Source organism: Pleurodeles waltl, chromosome 6 (genome assembly GCF_031143425.1).
Source record: "Pleurodeles waltl isolate 20211129_DDA chromosome 6, aPleWal1.hap1.20221129, whole genome shotgun sequence".
NCBI lineage: Eukaryota > Metazoa > Chordata > Amphibia > Caudata > Salamandridae > Pleurodeles > Pleurodeles waltl.
In genome coordinates this window covers 1,363,370,235-1,363,386,271 of record NC_090445.1, presented here as the reverse complement: position 1 = coordinate 1,363,386,271, position 16,037 = coordinate 1,363,370,235, and the positions used below count along the sequence as shown (strand labels likewise).

Below are 16,037 nucleotides of genomic sequence, written 5' to 3'. Positions count from 1 at the left end.
TCTTTGGCCAAAAAGGAACAACAAGAATTTCATCTGCTTGTTATTTCTGTATTTACTTTAGAGTTCTATCAATTAAAGTGGTGATTGAAGCAAAGACATATGTTATAAGATTTGGCTAAGTAGACAGAAAAGCACCTACCCCTATCACCTGTGGATCCTAAAACCTTGAAAAATTTAGAGGAACTTGAGCACTGGTGCTGTTCACAAATTGATCTAATCTTGGCACTCCCAATTTGAGACAGATCTCCTGAAACATCCAAGGGCTGGTAACCAGATTCTGTGGACTAAGGAAATGTCAAATCAGATAGTCCGCTAGTACATTTAAAAAACTTTGAATCTGTACCACTCTGAGAGACAAGAGATTTACCTTCCAGAGGAACAAATCTGCTGAGACAGAATATTCAAAGATCAGAATCTTTCCCCCCAACTGATTGTTCAAATATGCTTTTGTGACAGTATGGTCTGTGTTAGAACTACTACCCTCAATTGGGAAGAGTGTATCTGGAGGGCTTTCCAAACAGCCATTAATCAACTCCTTCCATCTGGAAGACTCTGGGCTGTCTGGTCTTCCAACTCCACCCCTTTACAGCCCAGGCTGCTGGGATCCATGGTTAGAAACTTTATGTCACCAGGGGTAAACCAAGTCTCCCTTTCTAAGAATGAGGGAATCTGCCACCACTGTAGGTGTTTCTGAATCTCCTGAGTTAATGAAGTAGAATTTTCTGAACTTGGAGTTCAGTGATAAAGAATGTGACCAACCACCTTCCCTAGATGGACTCCTGCACAAGGGATAATAAAAAGCATGGCTGCCATACATTGTTTGAAAATTAAGGTATTCTCCCACCACTGCTTTCCTCTTTGAAATCAGCAGGAATACATGGTTCATCAACTTCTCTCTCTGAAGAATGGGAAGGGAAACCTTCCTTAAATGTGATCTGACCCAAGCCCCACTGTATTTCAAAGACTGAGAAAGAGCCAAGTGGGGCTTTTCCTAGTTCATCATGAAGGCCAGATTCTGCAGAAGCCTGAAAACTAGGTCTGTGTCTCTCAGAGTCGGATGATAAGATGGTGAATTATTTAAAATGCCATCCAGGTAAACATGAATGCTGAGCCCTTGAACATGAAGCAGTGATGTGACTGGGGCCAGAATAAAAGGACCCAAACCTGCAAATGATGCTTCCCTTCTGTGAGTCTGAGAAACCTTTGATGGTGTTCTTGCAGTCAGAGCACGTACATAACAATCCTGCAGATGGATCTTTGACAAGAAACACCTCTCTGATATATGGGTACTCACCTGTTGGAGGGAATTCAATTTGAAGTGGACAGTTAGAATTAAACTTTTGAGTGATTTCAAATCTATGATCATCATGTACTTTGCGTAGCCTTCTGAACCAGAAAGACTATTGATTGCCACCCAATCTTCTCTCCTGGACCAGTGCTGGAAAGATAGGGTGCTTCCTGGCCAGCAATAGGATCCTGTCCTTCAAAAACAATCTCTGTGAGGAACCATTGGCCAAGGAGTCTGAACAAAATGCAAACTTGGAGGAGACAGCTGAAAATCTAGAGCATGTCCATTTTAAACAAAGTTTCAAATCAATTTTTCAGTTACAGATTGTTTCTCCTGGCCTTCAAACAAAAGTAGACCTTCTCCAATTAGAAAACTCCATTCCTCTAGCTCAGCATAGTCAAGGATGCTGCTTCTGATGTTTTTGTAGGTGAAGACTGTTGCAAGGAGGTATTATTCTGTACTCACTTCGGCTGAAATCTGGATCTGTTTGAAAACCAGCCTTTGTTACTTCTCTTGCCTTTAGGGAAGATTTTTTTTATTCTTTCCTCAGTATTCCTGCTTGTGGTGAAAAGACTGAGCATGCTTTTGATTCTTAAATAATTTGTTCAAAACCTTCTACAACTCTTCTCCAAACAACATACTACGTACCAGTTTGTGAGAAAGTGGATTATTAATTGGAAATAATGTGGTGCCTCACCAAGTAATAATGCCACAGTTCTGTCAGGTCCAATTAGATATTAATAACTGAAACTGAGCACAACCCTTGGTAGTTTTAGACATAGCAGACAGGCTTAACTGAGGGTAATTGCATTTACCATTATTAGTATAAAAGCATTTATCAGTATCAATACAGTTAAAAAGTAAAAAACACTACAAAATAAAACTCCCACTCCAATTTATTATAAGAGTAACATTTAGTGAACACATAGACCCCAAAACAACAACAATCAGGTATTGGGAACTAGAAATATGATTTTTGGAAGTTTTATATGATTCTAATCCAAAAAAGCAAAGCACTGATGGTGGGTATCTGGCCATTAAAGTCTGTGTCAAAGTCAAAAGATAAGGCCAACCAACATGCAGCGGTTCGGATACAGGGGCCATGTTCATCGAGGTTTAAGGTTATCTTCAGACTTTTTTTGTTCTTTTTTCTGGAGAAAACTCCTTTTTGATAAGGTCATCGTCCGATCAGGCTACGCACTGGATCTGAAGAGGCTCTCATTGCTGATGGCTGGCTGGCAGGATGGTCAAGGCTCTTGCTGTTGAAGGTGGGAAAAATATAAGTGGCTAAATTCTGAAGTCAGGCCCAGAAAGGCTTTGTCAGAGTGCTGCTTGGCATTGGTCCATGAAGTCATCTACGTTTGGACTTAGAACATTTTCTGGAAATCAGGACCTTGTCTGTCTGGCAGTTTAATCTGTGGCTCAATGGTGATCCAGTGGTAGCCTCTAGTTATTTTGCAGAAAAGTTCAGAAAATGCTTTTGTGTCCAGTCTTGCAATTTTAGAGGGAGAAAGAGTACACTCTAACACCAGCCAAAGGTTCGGTATATTTTGGGTACGACTAGGAGGTTATGACTCAATCTCCCAGAAGGCATCAGGAGCGTCCAGGGTAAATCTAGATAGAACTAGTCACCTCTGCTCACGAGGGGTTTAGGCTTCTGCAGCTTTTGTGTAACCACATTTTAACAGAAAGCTAGCCAACTAGTTCTTGGCATCCACTCTTCTGTCCTGGATACAAGCAGGAGCAGTTTCAACACTTGGGGTCTGTCACCACTAGTACCATCCATATCTCAGACCCAATAATATTAAAAAATAGACAGTAAAGTCCTTAACTTTACTGGTAAAAACACAGATCGAATTTGAAACAATTAATGTAAGGCAACTCATGACAGTGATTTAGGGCCATATTTATACTTTTTGACGCAAAACTGCGCTAACGCAGTTTTGCGTCAAAAAAATTAGCGCCGGCTAACGCCATTCTGAAGCGCCATGCGGGCGCCGTATTTAATCAATGACGTTAGCTGGCGTTAGCCGCCGGCGCAGCCTGGTGTGCGTGGAAAAAAACGACGTACACCAGGCAGCGCCGGCGTAGAGGGATATGGGGCTTGGGCGTCAAAAAATGGGGCAAGTCAGGTTGAGGCAAATTTTTCGCCTCAACCCGATTTGCGCCATTTTGTTCGACTCCCAACCCCCATAGAAATGACTTAGCAAAGACAGGAGTCATGCCCCCTTGCCCAATGGCCATGCCCAGGGGACTTCTGTCCCCTGGGCATGGTCATTGGGCATAGTGGCATGTAGGGGGGCACAAATCAGGCCCCCTTATGCCACGAAAAAACCTGAACTTACCTTAATGTCCCTGGGATGGGTCCCTCCAGCCTTGGGTGTCCTCCTGAGGTGGGCAAGGGTGACAGGGGGTGTCCCTGGGGCCATGGGAGGGCCCTCTGGGCTCCTTCAGAGCCCACAGGTCCCTTAACGCCTGCCTTTTCCAGGCGCTAAAAAACAGTGCAAAAGCGGCCGTACGTCATTTGTTTTGACCCGCCCACGGCGCACATGCCTCGGAGTAAATTTTTTAGATGTGAACGCCTACCTTGCATATCATTAACGCAAAGTAGGTGTCCACGCTAAAAAATGACGCAAACTCCATGGACTTTGGCGCTAGACGCGTCTAACGCCAAAGTATAAATATGGAGTTAGTTTTGCGTCGGAATTGCGTAAAAAAAAACAACGCAATTCCGGCACAAACGGAGTATAAATATGCCCCTTAGTTCCTGTTTATATTTTACGTTACACTTAATACTGCATTGTCCAGGGGTGTTAGCTATTTCCATGATGGTGTTTTTTTTTATTTTTTCCATGTAGCATATTACTCTTATTTTGAGCTGTATATTAAACAGCTAACGATCACTAACAAAACCAAAAGTTCTTGCTGGTTTTAGTATGTGGCAGTTGTTTTGTTATATAACTGGATGCAATAACAGAAAGCTCATGGGAGCATAAAACATCAGTTGGGTGGCACACCATGGGAATCACAGAAATGCAGTTTATATGTTTACGCCACACCCTAATTACGCAGGCCACACCAATTTTAGAGACCACACCCTTTTTACACCCCTCTTAAAGCTCCCAGCCATTGCCCTTAAACCTGTCCCAAGACATTTTTGAAAAAAAATAAATTCAGTTTTTCCAACACTTATTATTTTCATGAAAGAATGTCGATTTTATTATTCAAATGTGTATGCACATTTTGTGCCCAGTTGGTTATTGTTTTTAGGAAAATACATGCTACTTCCATCACGTCTGCCTTGCTAGGCTAACTCTCATATCTCATGTCTTGAATGCCCACAACATCCAAGAAGAACCACCAATAACTTTGCTACAACCTCACCAAAGAGATAGGTATCTCTCATTCCAAACATGTTAGTACTATTCACGAAATTCCCAATATTAGACTAAAGCCAGCACAATGCCGTGGGTTGGACTTCTGTTCGACACACCAGGAATGTCAATATTTACAACATGCCAAGATTTACTTTTACCATGCCATCTTCTGCATTCTAGAAGGAGTGAGTGTCCTCAGGCCATGAATGCCCACAATATATCAAGAGTTACCATGATCATGTCAACGTCAGTGTCATGTCAAGGATGGAAGACTTCATGTCTTGATAACCCACATCATGAGAGAAATTAGCACCAAAATTCCAGGTTCAGCATTATGCAACTCGTTGGTATCTGAATGTTACTGATGGCCACGATATGCCTGCAAATGACACATGTTCCATTAGCACCTCCTCTGACCTCCTGGTCAGTGTTTGTTACCCTCCCCTGTGCAGCTCCACCTTTTGCTTGTGCCTATTTCTTGAGCAAACTGAGAGCCCACTTGGCTCTCAGTTCGAGAGCCACCTCCACCCGCAGGCTCCCGCCTGCATCCCTGGTGGCCTAGTAGCCATCTACAAGTAAGTATCTTCTGTCTCTCTTCACTCCTCTGCCTATACTTCTGTTTTTTACTTCTATGCTCATTGTCTGCATTTTGTTCCTTTTTTCTCCCTCTTGTCTGTTTCTCTCTCCCTTCACTGTCCTGTGCACGCTGCTGCCCCTTGCGGGCCCTCTACCCCCACCAGTGAATCGCTTGCTCTGCCGTCCCGCTCACAGCTGACTGGACCCCCTGCCTCTCTCCCCTACTTAATGGTGGCTGCTGAGCGAGTGCAATGCTGGCGCACCAAAGGCAAGCCCGTCTGTGCCCGTCAATGCCTGGACTGAGCCCAGCGCCACGGACCCTGGTTCTTGCCCACTCTGCCAGTTCGGGCCAACACTCTACGCACCCTCAACCCTGGAAGATCCTCAGCCTGCCACCTAGCCAACTGCAGGAACACTCATGGGCCTTTCTCTTGCTGCGCATGCTCCTGCATCCTCCAAGGACCACCTCAAGATCCCACACCAAGCACGGACGACCACCTCAAGTGAGTACTCCTTAAACAAACGCTCCCTGGTCAATCAAGCAGTAGAAGTCTAGGGCCTCCTTGACAGCCCCAGGCGTCGTTTTCTTCGCGGAGACATGGATCACCCCCACCGCTGCCCAAGACATTGCCACGGACATATCGGACAATTACAAAATTATCCACAAGGACAGAGCCAACTAGCCGGGAGGAAGCATTGTCATAGACTACAAGAACAACCTCCGCCTGACAACCACCAATAAGTCACAGGCTCAGTCAAAACATGAACACCTATACATCCAGATTCAGACCAACCCTAACGCCTCCCTCTGTGTCACCCTCATCTAAAGGCCACCTGGATCCCGACCCAGTTCTGTGAGGATATTGCCAACCTCATCGCCCCCAAGCATCACCTCCTCCAACTACATCCTACTCAGCAACCTCAACTTCCACCTTGATACCCACAATGACCCAACACCACAAGGCTCCTGGGCAACCTCACAACACTCAACCTAAAACAACTCTTCAATGCCCCCACTCACAGAGCTGGACACATTCTCAACCTTTTCTTCTTAGAAGGAAACAACATCACCACCTCTCACACCTTAGAACGTGATTGGACCGACCACAAGCGTGTCCACTTTAGCTTCACAAAGAACACCGCATGCCACTATGACCCCCACACCTTCAGCAGGCCCTAGGGCAAAGTTACAGAAGTACAATTCACCAATGCTCCTAACCACTCCCTCCCACCGAACTCAGCAGACTCTAATGAAGCTGCATGCAATCTACACGGCTGGTTATCGGAATGCACCGACAACGTAGCTCCCCTAAGGAAACCGACATAGGAAAACACGTAAATGGTTCCTGGCAGATCTACAGGAATCCCACCGCTTTTGCAGATGACTGGAACGGAAATGGAGGAACCGCAAAATAACCAAAGACCACACAGCCTACAAGAATGCAGTCATCACGCACCACCAGAACATCAGCCTCCAAAAAAGCAGCTATTCATGAATGCCTCATCACAGGCTTCACAACAGGAAAGAGCTCTTGTCCATTGTCAAAGAGTTCACGAACCCCGGGACAGACACCTCATCCATCCCTCCCTCCCAAGACCTCTGCAACGACCTCACCACCTTCTTTCACCAAAAAACTAGGACATTTACGAAGGCTTCAGGAATCCAAACAAGCCTGCACTGCTCCACCATCATGAACCCAGCACCTCACCAGACGACATATGTATCATACTAGACCACAAGGCACGGCCACACTCATCTTCCTTGAACTACCCTCTGCATTTGACATAGTCTCCCACTCCATCCTCTGCGCCACACTACACGACAACGGCATCCAAGATAAAGCACTGGATTGGATCAGGTCCTTCCTTACAGGAAGAACACAGAGTGTCAGACTACTGCTGTTCACGTCAGAACCCAAAGACACGTTCTACGAGGTGCCCCAAAGATCTTCACTCAGCCTGCCACTTTTCAACATCTACATGGCCCCACTTGCCAAGATCATCAAACAACACGGGCTAAACAAAGTCTCCTATGCCGACGATACCCAACTGATCCTCTCCCTGCCCGAGCACTCTGCAAAGGCCAAAAGAAATTTCCACTACCGGATGAGAGCAGTCACCGCCTAGATGTAAGTCAGCTGTCTCAAATTCAACTCAGAAAAGACAGAAATCCTCGTAATTGGCTCCACCCCTTCCACCTGGAACGGCTCCTGATGGCCCACCGCATGGGGAAACTCCACGGCCCCTACCCCCATGGACCACGCACACAACTTGGGCATCATCCTGGACTCCTCTCTATCCATGACCCCCATGTCAACACCGTCTCATCATCATGCTTCCACACTCTCCAGCTCCTGCAAAAGATTTTCAAGTGGATTCCCTCTGATACGAGGAAGACAGCCACCCACGCACTTGTCACTAGCAAACTGGACTACGGTGATGCACTACAAGGAATCCAGAATGCAGCAGCTAGACTCATCCTGGACATCCCACGACACAGCCACAATTCCTCCCACCTCAGAGACCTACACTGGCTCCCATTCAACAGGAGTATCACATACAAGCTCCTGATCCACACCTACAAGGCACTGCATAACATAGGACCGGCTTACCTCAACCACCGCCACGCCTTCTACGTACCCAACAGACATCTGTGTTCTTCCCAGCTGGCCCTTGCAGCCGTCCCCAGGATCCCAAAAAGCACAGCAGGATCCTTCTCCTACCTAGTAGCCCCGACCTGGATTACGCTACCTCTCAAGCTCAGGCAGACCGCATCACTGAAGCAGTTCAGGAAAGACCTCAAGACCAGGATCTCTGACTGGGCAGCACGCCCAAAAACAGCACCTTGAGACCCAATGGGTGATTACCCACACAACAAATCTCTAATTGATTGATTGAAGAGTTATTACAGTCATGACCAGGATACAAACACTATGGCAAGAACTTACATCATTATGCCTGGTTCCGCTTTGCACAAGAGGTGTGCACACTATATTCAGTACATCACTCAGATATACACAAACAGACTCAAGCATGCACACAAAAACATATGCGCACAAATACAAATGAATGCACATAAATTGTTGCTGTGCTTGCCCATGCATGGTAACATCCGAATACACTGCCGATAGCGGCACAGAAAACCTGTTGCACTTAATAAACTATGGAAGGAAGAAAGATAGGTTGTCTAGCTACCTGGAGACATGCTGTTCAAAGAATATCCCTTGTTGGAATACTGTCACTAGTCAAGATGAAAATAACATAGTTGTGGCTTTTTCTTTCCAGTGGAGGTCTTGTCACTAGTATAGGGAAGGGGAAGGTGGATTTTAATCACACATTAGTAAATGAATTTGGATGCACTCCTGCTGGGCATAAAGGATCAAATTTGATGAAAACATGTTTCATACCGACACGGACCAGCAGGTTGAAAAATCTGATGCCCAAAAGTACTCCATGACAAAGACGCCACTGAACAATCTATCAATCACTTCATTTGTTGCACGGTGCGTTACTTTTTTCATACTCACTGTTACTGCCACAACATTGGAGCCTCCTGGGGAATTTTCTGGAATTCTGGCTATATAGTATTCAGATGAGAACTTTGGGACATTATCATTGGTGTCCAAAAGGTAAATCATAATGTCGGCTGTGGAACTGAACTTCTCAGGAGTGTTAACTTCCACGGCAAGGAGCTGCAGGTAAAAAATGCAAAGATTAGTGGAAGTTATATTATAGCAGAACCTCTCTAAATGGAAAACCCCACTGCCAAAGCCAGTTTCAGCACTAGACAGTCTATGCACGATTGAGATAGGACATAACCCATGTCAATCTTCAGGGAGGAGATATGTTCTAAAGGTCACATGCTTAATTTTGGACCCTGCCGCCTGTGTATTGTACGTATTTAAAAGCTCAACACGTTTCTGTGTTTGGAAGTGCTGTTCCCATGATACTTTTAACCCAGCCTACATAACTTTGTAGATCTACACTCCAGTCTCCAACAAACTCCACAGCGTTAGGCACTTCGCTTCATGATTAAACGCTGCTGCTACCATAAAAGGATTTTCTCTGACAGACTGTCGTGTGACACTATTACCCACAACTTCCTCGTGCACCACTTAGAACAAATGGAAGTCCATGGCTAAGTAGTAAAATGGAAACAATCTATTCCGATCTGTGAGCCACAGGTACTCTCTCTATAAATGCTGCACGTTAAAACCCACCAACTTCTATGAAGGGCTTATAGGGCTCCACATTTGTACCACCTCTTTTAAACATATACCCTAAAGCATAGCATCTTTAAACAGATCGTTTGGAGACATGCTACTAATGTGCAGACAACATTTTCAAATCAGCTTACCACGAGTATCACACTGAGTCCAGTGCCCTAACTGAGCCATTAAGAAGCAGATCAATGAATGTCACATGACAATATAAAACTAAATAGAGACATGACCAAAATAATACAGTGTAGCAAGTGTTTTCTTCTCTCCTCCTCTGGCTGCTCTTCAAAGCATAAACCCAACTCCTTCCGAAGAAGTGATAGATATTGGCATTAATGTAAACACAGACTCTCTGTGGTAAGTCAAATAAACGAGTTTATTTAAATCTTATTTATGATTGTATTAACTTAGATGCCTCAAATAAAAGGTCTCATTATTAGCAGTCCATGGGGTCCATATAATAATAATTATTTTTATGTCCCGGCTTCATGATGCACATGAAATTTCCGATGACCTTCGTGCGGACTTGCTGCTCAGACTGCGGCGTGTCAGAGGGTCAGCTGCAAGAAACCTACTCACATGAAATCAAGAAATCACATGAATCCCACTCAAAATGCACCATTCCTGTCCCTGAGCACATTTAGGGCAATTAACTAATTGGACCTACAATTCCTTCAATCCAAAACAATCGGTACATGGTCGAAGCACCATCTAGGAACAGCCAAAGAACTTCTCTCCTCACCCCTTTTCTTCACATGTAGGGGTGAAGTCATTAACAAAGCAAGCAATCAGCCGGTGGACTCAAACCCTACACATATTTGGGCGATAAATAATAAAAGCGGAAGTCTTATGTTCATCAAAACATTTTAAACCTGGTAAACTACGTGGATTTCATAATAATGTAATCCAGCAGTACTCCCCAGATTTAGAACAGAGGAAAAATTGTTGCAATTCACAAACTACCTAACAGAGGTGAACAGCAACTTCTATCTGCATGATTCTCTATGCCACCACGCAAATTGTTTCCGGAGCTCAATGAGTAAACCAGCTCAACGCTTAATCCCAGGTTAATAGGTTAACTCCACCAAAAACATTTAACCAAGAAACACAGCTAATAAAAGGAAGAGTTCCGAATACCGCCCCGGACATCAGCAAACGCGTTATCACACTTCACATCCAGCTGTTAATAAGAACTCAACAATTAAGGCGAAATACATCAACAATTAGACTCCTAATGTACGCCTACATGACAGCAAATACGAACATTGAGTTGGTGCTCTATGGTCCAAAATTTAAATGTGCTCTTTTTCTTTCTTGTTAATTTCTACAAATGCGTCGTGCTTGTAGACTTAACCCATTTTCATCAGCAGACAGAAACAACACAAACATCAGAGAATGAGCATGCATGGATCACAAGAAAAATGACTGGTATGTTGCATGTCATTAATCTTTGCTACACTCTAACACGTTACAAAAGGAACACAACTTTTTACGTCATTTACTGGGGTTTTAACTTGTGCACCTTCCACATAGGGGCTTAAAAATCTATACAGCTTCTCCATATGTGTACTCCACAGCGTGGGTGGCCATTTTAAAGCCAATATGGCCTGCAAGTCTCTATCCTCCCAACCGCCACCTCACCACTCATTCCTTTAAAGTACCTGGGATTAAAGGACTCGTGTCATACTCATGCAGCATTGCAAGTAATTGCACTATTTACCTTACAGAAGCCTCCTGCACTTAAGAAAAGTAGTTCCTTATGCCCAATAAACTGCCCACTCAGTGTACCAGCTGCGGCATCATTGGACATTCAATATGTTTTTCTCACACAAATTGACATTTTTTCTTAAAAAAATGACGATTCTGAGTGGGGAATTAGAAAAAAAAGTAACTTTTTTATTCCAAAATGTGAAAAAGTTCTAAGCCTTCGCCATACTTTAAGATCCTCATTACGAGTGGGGTGGTAATTGTTGTGATATTGATTGCGACTGAAAAAAATCAAAATCAGCTGAGACATGTAGGAAGCTGGCTCTTTATATAGTGGACCAAAATGAGGTACACTGTGCAAAGAGTCCAAGAAACCCCCAGAGATATCACAGAGGCACAAAAGACATCCCAAATGCTCTCTTTTTGGGTAGTGTGGTTGATCCGTCAGGCATATCAGAGGGTAGTGCTAAGCATGTAAGGCACACACTCATATATTAAGTGAGACACACAATCAATAAAGAAATCCAACATCAATTTGTAAAAAAGCACATACATTTATATAAACTTCGATGCCAAGATCATCGGAATCAGGTTAGTACTTTTTGAGTTATGAATGTTTAGAACTTGCAAACGTTGACACACTGGATTTGTCAGATGTGTTCTTGTTATCCTATGGAGGAAGAACAAGCACTGCATACAGGCAAAGTACAGTGGCTTATGGAACCAATCTGCTCAATTTAGGATAAGTATTGGGCAAGTTGCAAGGCCACACCAAGAGGCCACCTAGGGCGGCACAGGGGCTGCCAGGTGAAGTGGTGCAGTTCAGCGTCAGGAGCCCCGTGTAAGTCTTTGGGGATCGGTTCGGTCACAAAGTTGCTGCAGGGGTGGACTGAGAGTCTAGTCCTGGCAAACCATCAAGGAGGTTCAAGTATTGCGATATTGGATGCTAAGAGACCCCTCAATGAAAAGGCTGGAGAAAAGGCAAGTTGTGATCAGCATGGTACACCTGCCAGCATTATAATCTAGTGGTCGGATCACAAAGATTGCGGTGGACGGACCGCCAACGCAAATACAGCAGTCTTCAGGATGCCGTACTCATAATAAGGCCCTATAGCTGTTCAAGCTGCTGTGATACTTAGTTCTATTTTTTGCACAGATTCCCAACAATTTGCTATCTGTTTCAGCATCTAATCTAAGGCAGCCACAACTGAGTTCATAATGCTAGTCATTAAGGGCCATATTTATACTTTTTGACGCAAAACTGCGCTAACGCAGTTTTGCGCCAAAAAAATTAGCGCCGGCTAACGGCATTCTGAAGCACCATGCGGGCGCCGTATTTATTCAATGACGTTAGCCGGCGTTAGCCCCCGGCGCTGTCTGGTGTGCGTTAAAAAAAACGACGTACACCAGGCAGCGCCGGCGTAGGGGGAAAATGGCGTATGGGCGTCCACAAATGGTGCAAGTCAGGCTGAGGCAAAAAAATCGCCACAACCCGATTTGCGCCATTTTTTTACGACGCCCATCCCCCATTGAAATGACTCCTGTCTTAGCAAAGACAGGAGTCACGCCCCCTTGCCCAATGGCCATGCCCAGGGGACTTCTGTCCCCTGGGCATGGTCAGTGGGCATAGTGGCATGTAGGGGGGCACAAATCAGGCCCCCCTATGCCACAAAAAAAAAAATATATATATATACTTACCTGGACTTACCTTAATGTCCCTGGGGTGGGTCCCTCCATCCTTGGGTGTCCTCCTGGGGTGGGCAAGGGTGGCAGGGGGTGTCCCTGGGGGGCAGGGGAGGGCACCTCTGGGCTCATTCTGAGCCCACAGGTCCCTTAACGCCTGCCCTGACCCAGGCGCTAAAATCCGGCGCTAATGCGGGTTTTTTAGACCCGCCCACTCCCAGGCGTCATTTTTGCCCGGGAGTATAAATACGACGCATATGCATCGGAGTCATTTTTTAAGACGGGAACGCCTACCTTGCATATCATTAACGCAAGGAAGGTGTTCACGCAAAAAAATGACACTAACTCCATGAACTTTGGCGCTAGACGCGTCTAACGCCAAAGTATAAATATGGAGTTAGTTTTGCGTCGAATTTGCGTCGAAAAGAACGATGCAAATTCGGCGCAAACGGAGTATAAATATGCCCCTAAATCCTACCTACTCAAAGGGGTGCTTATCAATAGGGAATTGCAATGTGCCTCCACAGCATGCCATGCTTCCCCTGCAAATGCACAATTGCTTTTCCTCTCGGATTTCAATTAATGAGCCCATTGCACCCAATCACAGAGCGGCATGAAGGTGAGAAAGAAATAGTCCTCTGAGGTGATGTGAATAACACTACATTTGAGCAATAGCTACTCGGGCTGGAAAAGACAAACCAAAGGCTGAGGCTGGCTGCCATGCCCAACTCCTTCTCTATGTATTATCAGCATTAAAGGTCTTGATTGCATCAGATGTAAATGGGACTCCAAAACATAGATTACACATGTGTTGTGTAGCTTTCCACCACCATGTACAAATGTCATTTTTACGGAGTGGTGCTGGTGGCAATGCAAAATAGAATAGTTGCCCAGATATCTCTTTTCTGCTTCAGTGAGACCTTGACCTCGCCTTGCCCTTCTGACTTGTGTTGGTGTCTGTTTCCTGCCATTTGTCTTGTTAGCTGCTCATCTGGCCCCTGACTCGGTAACTGCTCTTTCTTGTTTGTTCTATCTCCCCCTTTCTCTGTTTAATTCCTCCTTTTTGCATCCTTTGTTGCTCTTAACTGCCCCTTTGGCATCTTTTGTTCCTCTTACTGCTCCATTTTGCATCTTGTTCTCTTCTGTCAGGTGGTGGAAAGTACCCTTTTTCTTTGCATGGTTACCTCCTTTTTCTGCCTGAGGTCAGTGTGCTTGACTGTGTTCACTGGGATCCTGCTAACCAGGACCCCAGTGATTGTGCTCTCTCTCCCAAAACTCTGTATTTCATCCACAATTGGCACTGGTGCCCCATTATAAGTCCCTACTATATGGTACCCAGGCACCCAGGGCATTGGGGTTCCAGGGCAGGCCTTCTAGCCCAGAGGGCATGGTGCAAAGTACCTTTGTGTGAGGGCACCCTTGCGTGGGCAGAGTTTCACCCATGAACTCCAGGCCCATTTTACCAGACTTCGTGAGTGCAGGGATGCCATTTTAACACATGTACTGGACATAGGTCACTACCTATGTCCAGCTACATAATGGTTACTCTGAACATAGGCATGTTTGGTATCAAACATGTTGGAATCATGCCCCAAGGCATTTGCAAGTACTGGTTGTATGATTCCATTCACTCTGGCGGCTCCTTAGAGGACCCCAAGTATAGCCATTACAGCCTTCTGAGGGTTTCCGGGCAGCCAAAGATGCTGCCACCTCCGAGACAGGTTTCTGCCCTCCTGTTGCTTGAAAACCTCAATCCCAGGAGGGCAGAACAAGGAATTTCCTTTGGGAGAAGGGTATTACACCCTCTTCCTTTGGAAATAGGTGTAACTGGCTTGGGAGGGGTAGTCTCCCCAAGTTACTGGAAATGCTTTGAAGGGGACATTTGGTGTCCTCCTTGCATAAACTAATCTACACCGGTTCAGGGACCCCCAGTCCCTGCTCTGGCACAAAACTGGACAAAGGAAAGGGGAGGGACCACTCCCCTGTCCATCACAACCCCAGGAGTGGTGCTCAGAGCTCTTCCAGAGGGTCCCTGGGTTTTGCCATCATGCGTTCAAGGTTGGCAGGGAACTCTATGAGCATCGCAGTGGCTAGTGCCAGAGGATGACGTCAGAGGCCCTCCTGATAGGTGGTCACCAAGCTAGGTGACCAATCTCCCTTTCAGGGCTATTTAGGGTCTCTCCTTTTGGTGGTTACTCAGATTCAGATTGCAAGCCTCCAGCAGGAATCCTATGCACCCTCCACTTCAACGTCTGACCAAAGAAACTCCATCTAGACTCTTTGGGACCCTACAAGCTGCAACAAAGAAGCAAGATGCCTTCTGCAACACTGCAGCTCCGGCTTTTTCCAAAAACTGCAACATTTCCCCGTTGTGCTTCCCCTGAGGACAGTCCTTCTTCAGCCTGCATCAGAAGAAAGAAGGAATCTCCTTTGGAGTGAAGGAGTCACTCCCCTGCTTCAACATGCACCAACTGCGATGATGACCCGGTGTGTGGATCCCCTCTGATGCTGAGCTGCATGGATTCTGCATCATGGGTGGTGGATTGAAGTGGTTCCAATGGTCCTCTCTTCCAATTGTCCAACTTTGGTGGAGGTAGGACTTTGCCTCCCCACGCAAGACAGTACCTTCGTGCACCGCGTCTTTTGCAGCTGCCATGGCTTGTTGACATCCTTCCTATGCATCTTGAAGCTCCAGCTTCCAGCACTCTATCCTGCGATGCACAGCTCACTGAGTGGTTCTCTGGCAGCATGAGAGCCTTTCTCGTAGTGCTGCGTGGTCCTCTTCTGCAACTTTTGTGTCCCCATTCTGTGGGACTCCTGTGTGTGCTGTCTGGTCTTTCCTGGACTCTCTGTAACTGAGGGCCCACTTTGACTCCCCCTCCTGGGTAGAGTCCACCTGGTCCTTCCTGGTTCAAGGCAGCACCATTTTCCGCTAACTGCGAGCTTTGCCCTTCTGACTTATGTTGGTGTCTGTCTCCTGATGTTTTTCTTGCTTGCTGCTCGTTCTACCCCGACTTGGTAACTGCTCTCTCTTATTTGTGCCAACTTTTTTAGAGAAGTGTTTCCGTTTAAATGCTCCTTTTTGCATCCTTTGCTCTTCTAAACTGCTTCTTTTGAATATTTTGCTCCTCTTACTTCTCTGTTTTGCATCATGGTCCCTTCTGTCAGTTTTTGCCCCCCAAATTG

General features: G+C 45.6%; 1 protein-coding gene across 1 annotated transcript in view; it reads right to left on the bottom strand.

The window, feature by feature from the left end:
* CDHR1 (cadherin related family member 1) overlaps nucleotides 1-16,037 on the bottom strand; it is a 408,684-nt gene that overhangs the window by 144,391 nt on the left and 248,256 nt on the right. The window contains exon 13 of the mRNA XM_069240657.1: nucleotides 8,769-8,933. Within this exon, the coding sequence (XP_069096758.1) occupies nucleotides 8,769-8,933 (165 nt within the window). The remainder of the gene's footprint in view (nucleotides 1-8,768; nucleotides 8,934-16,037) is intronic.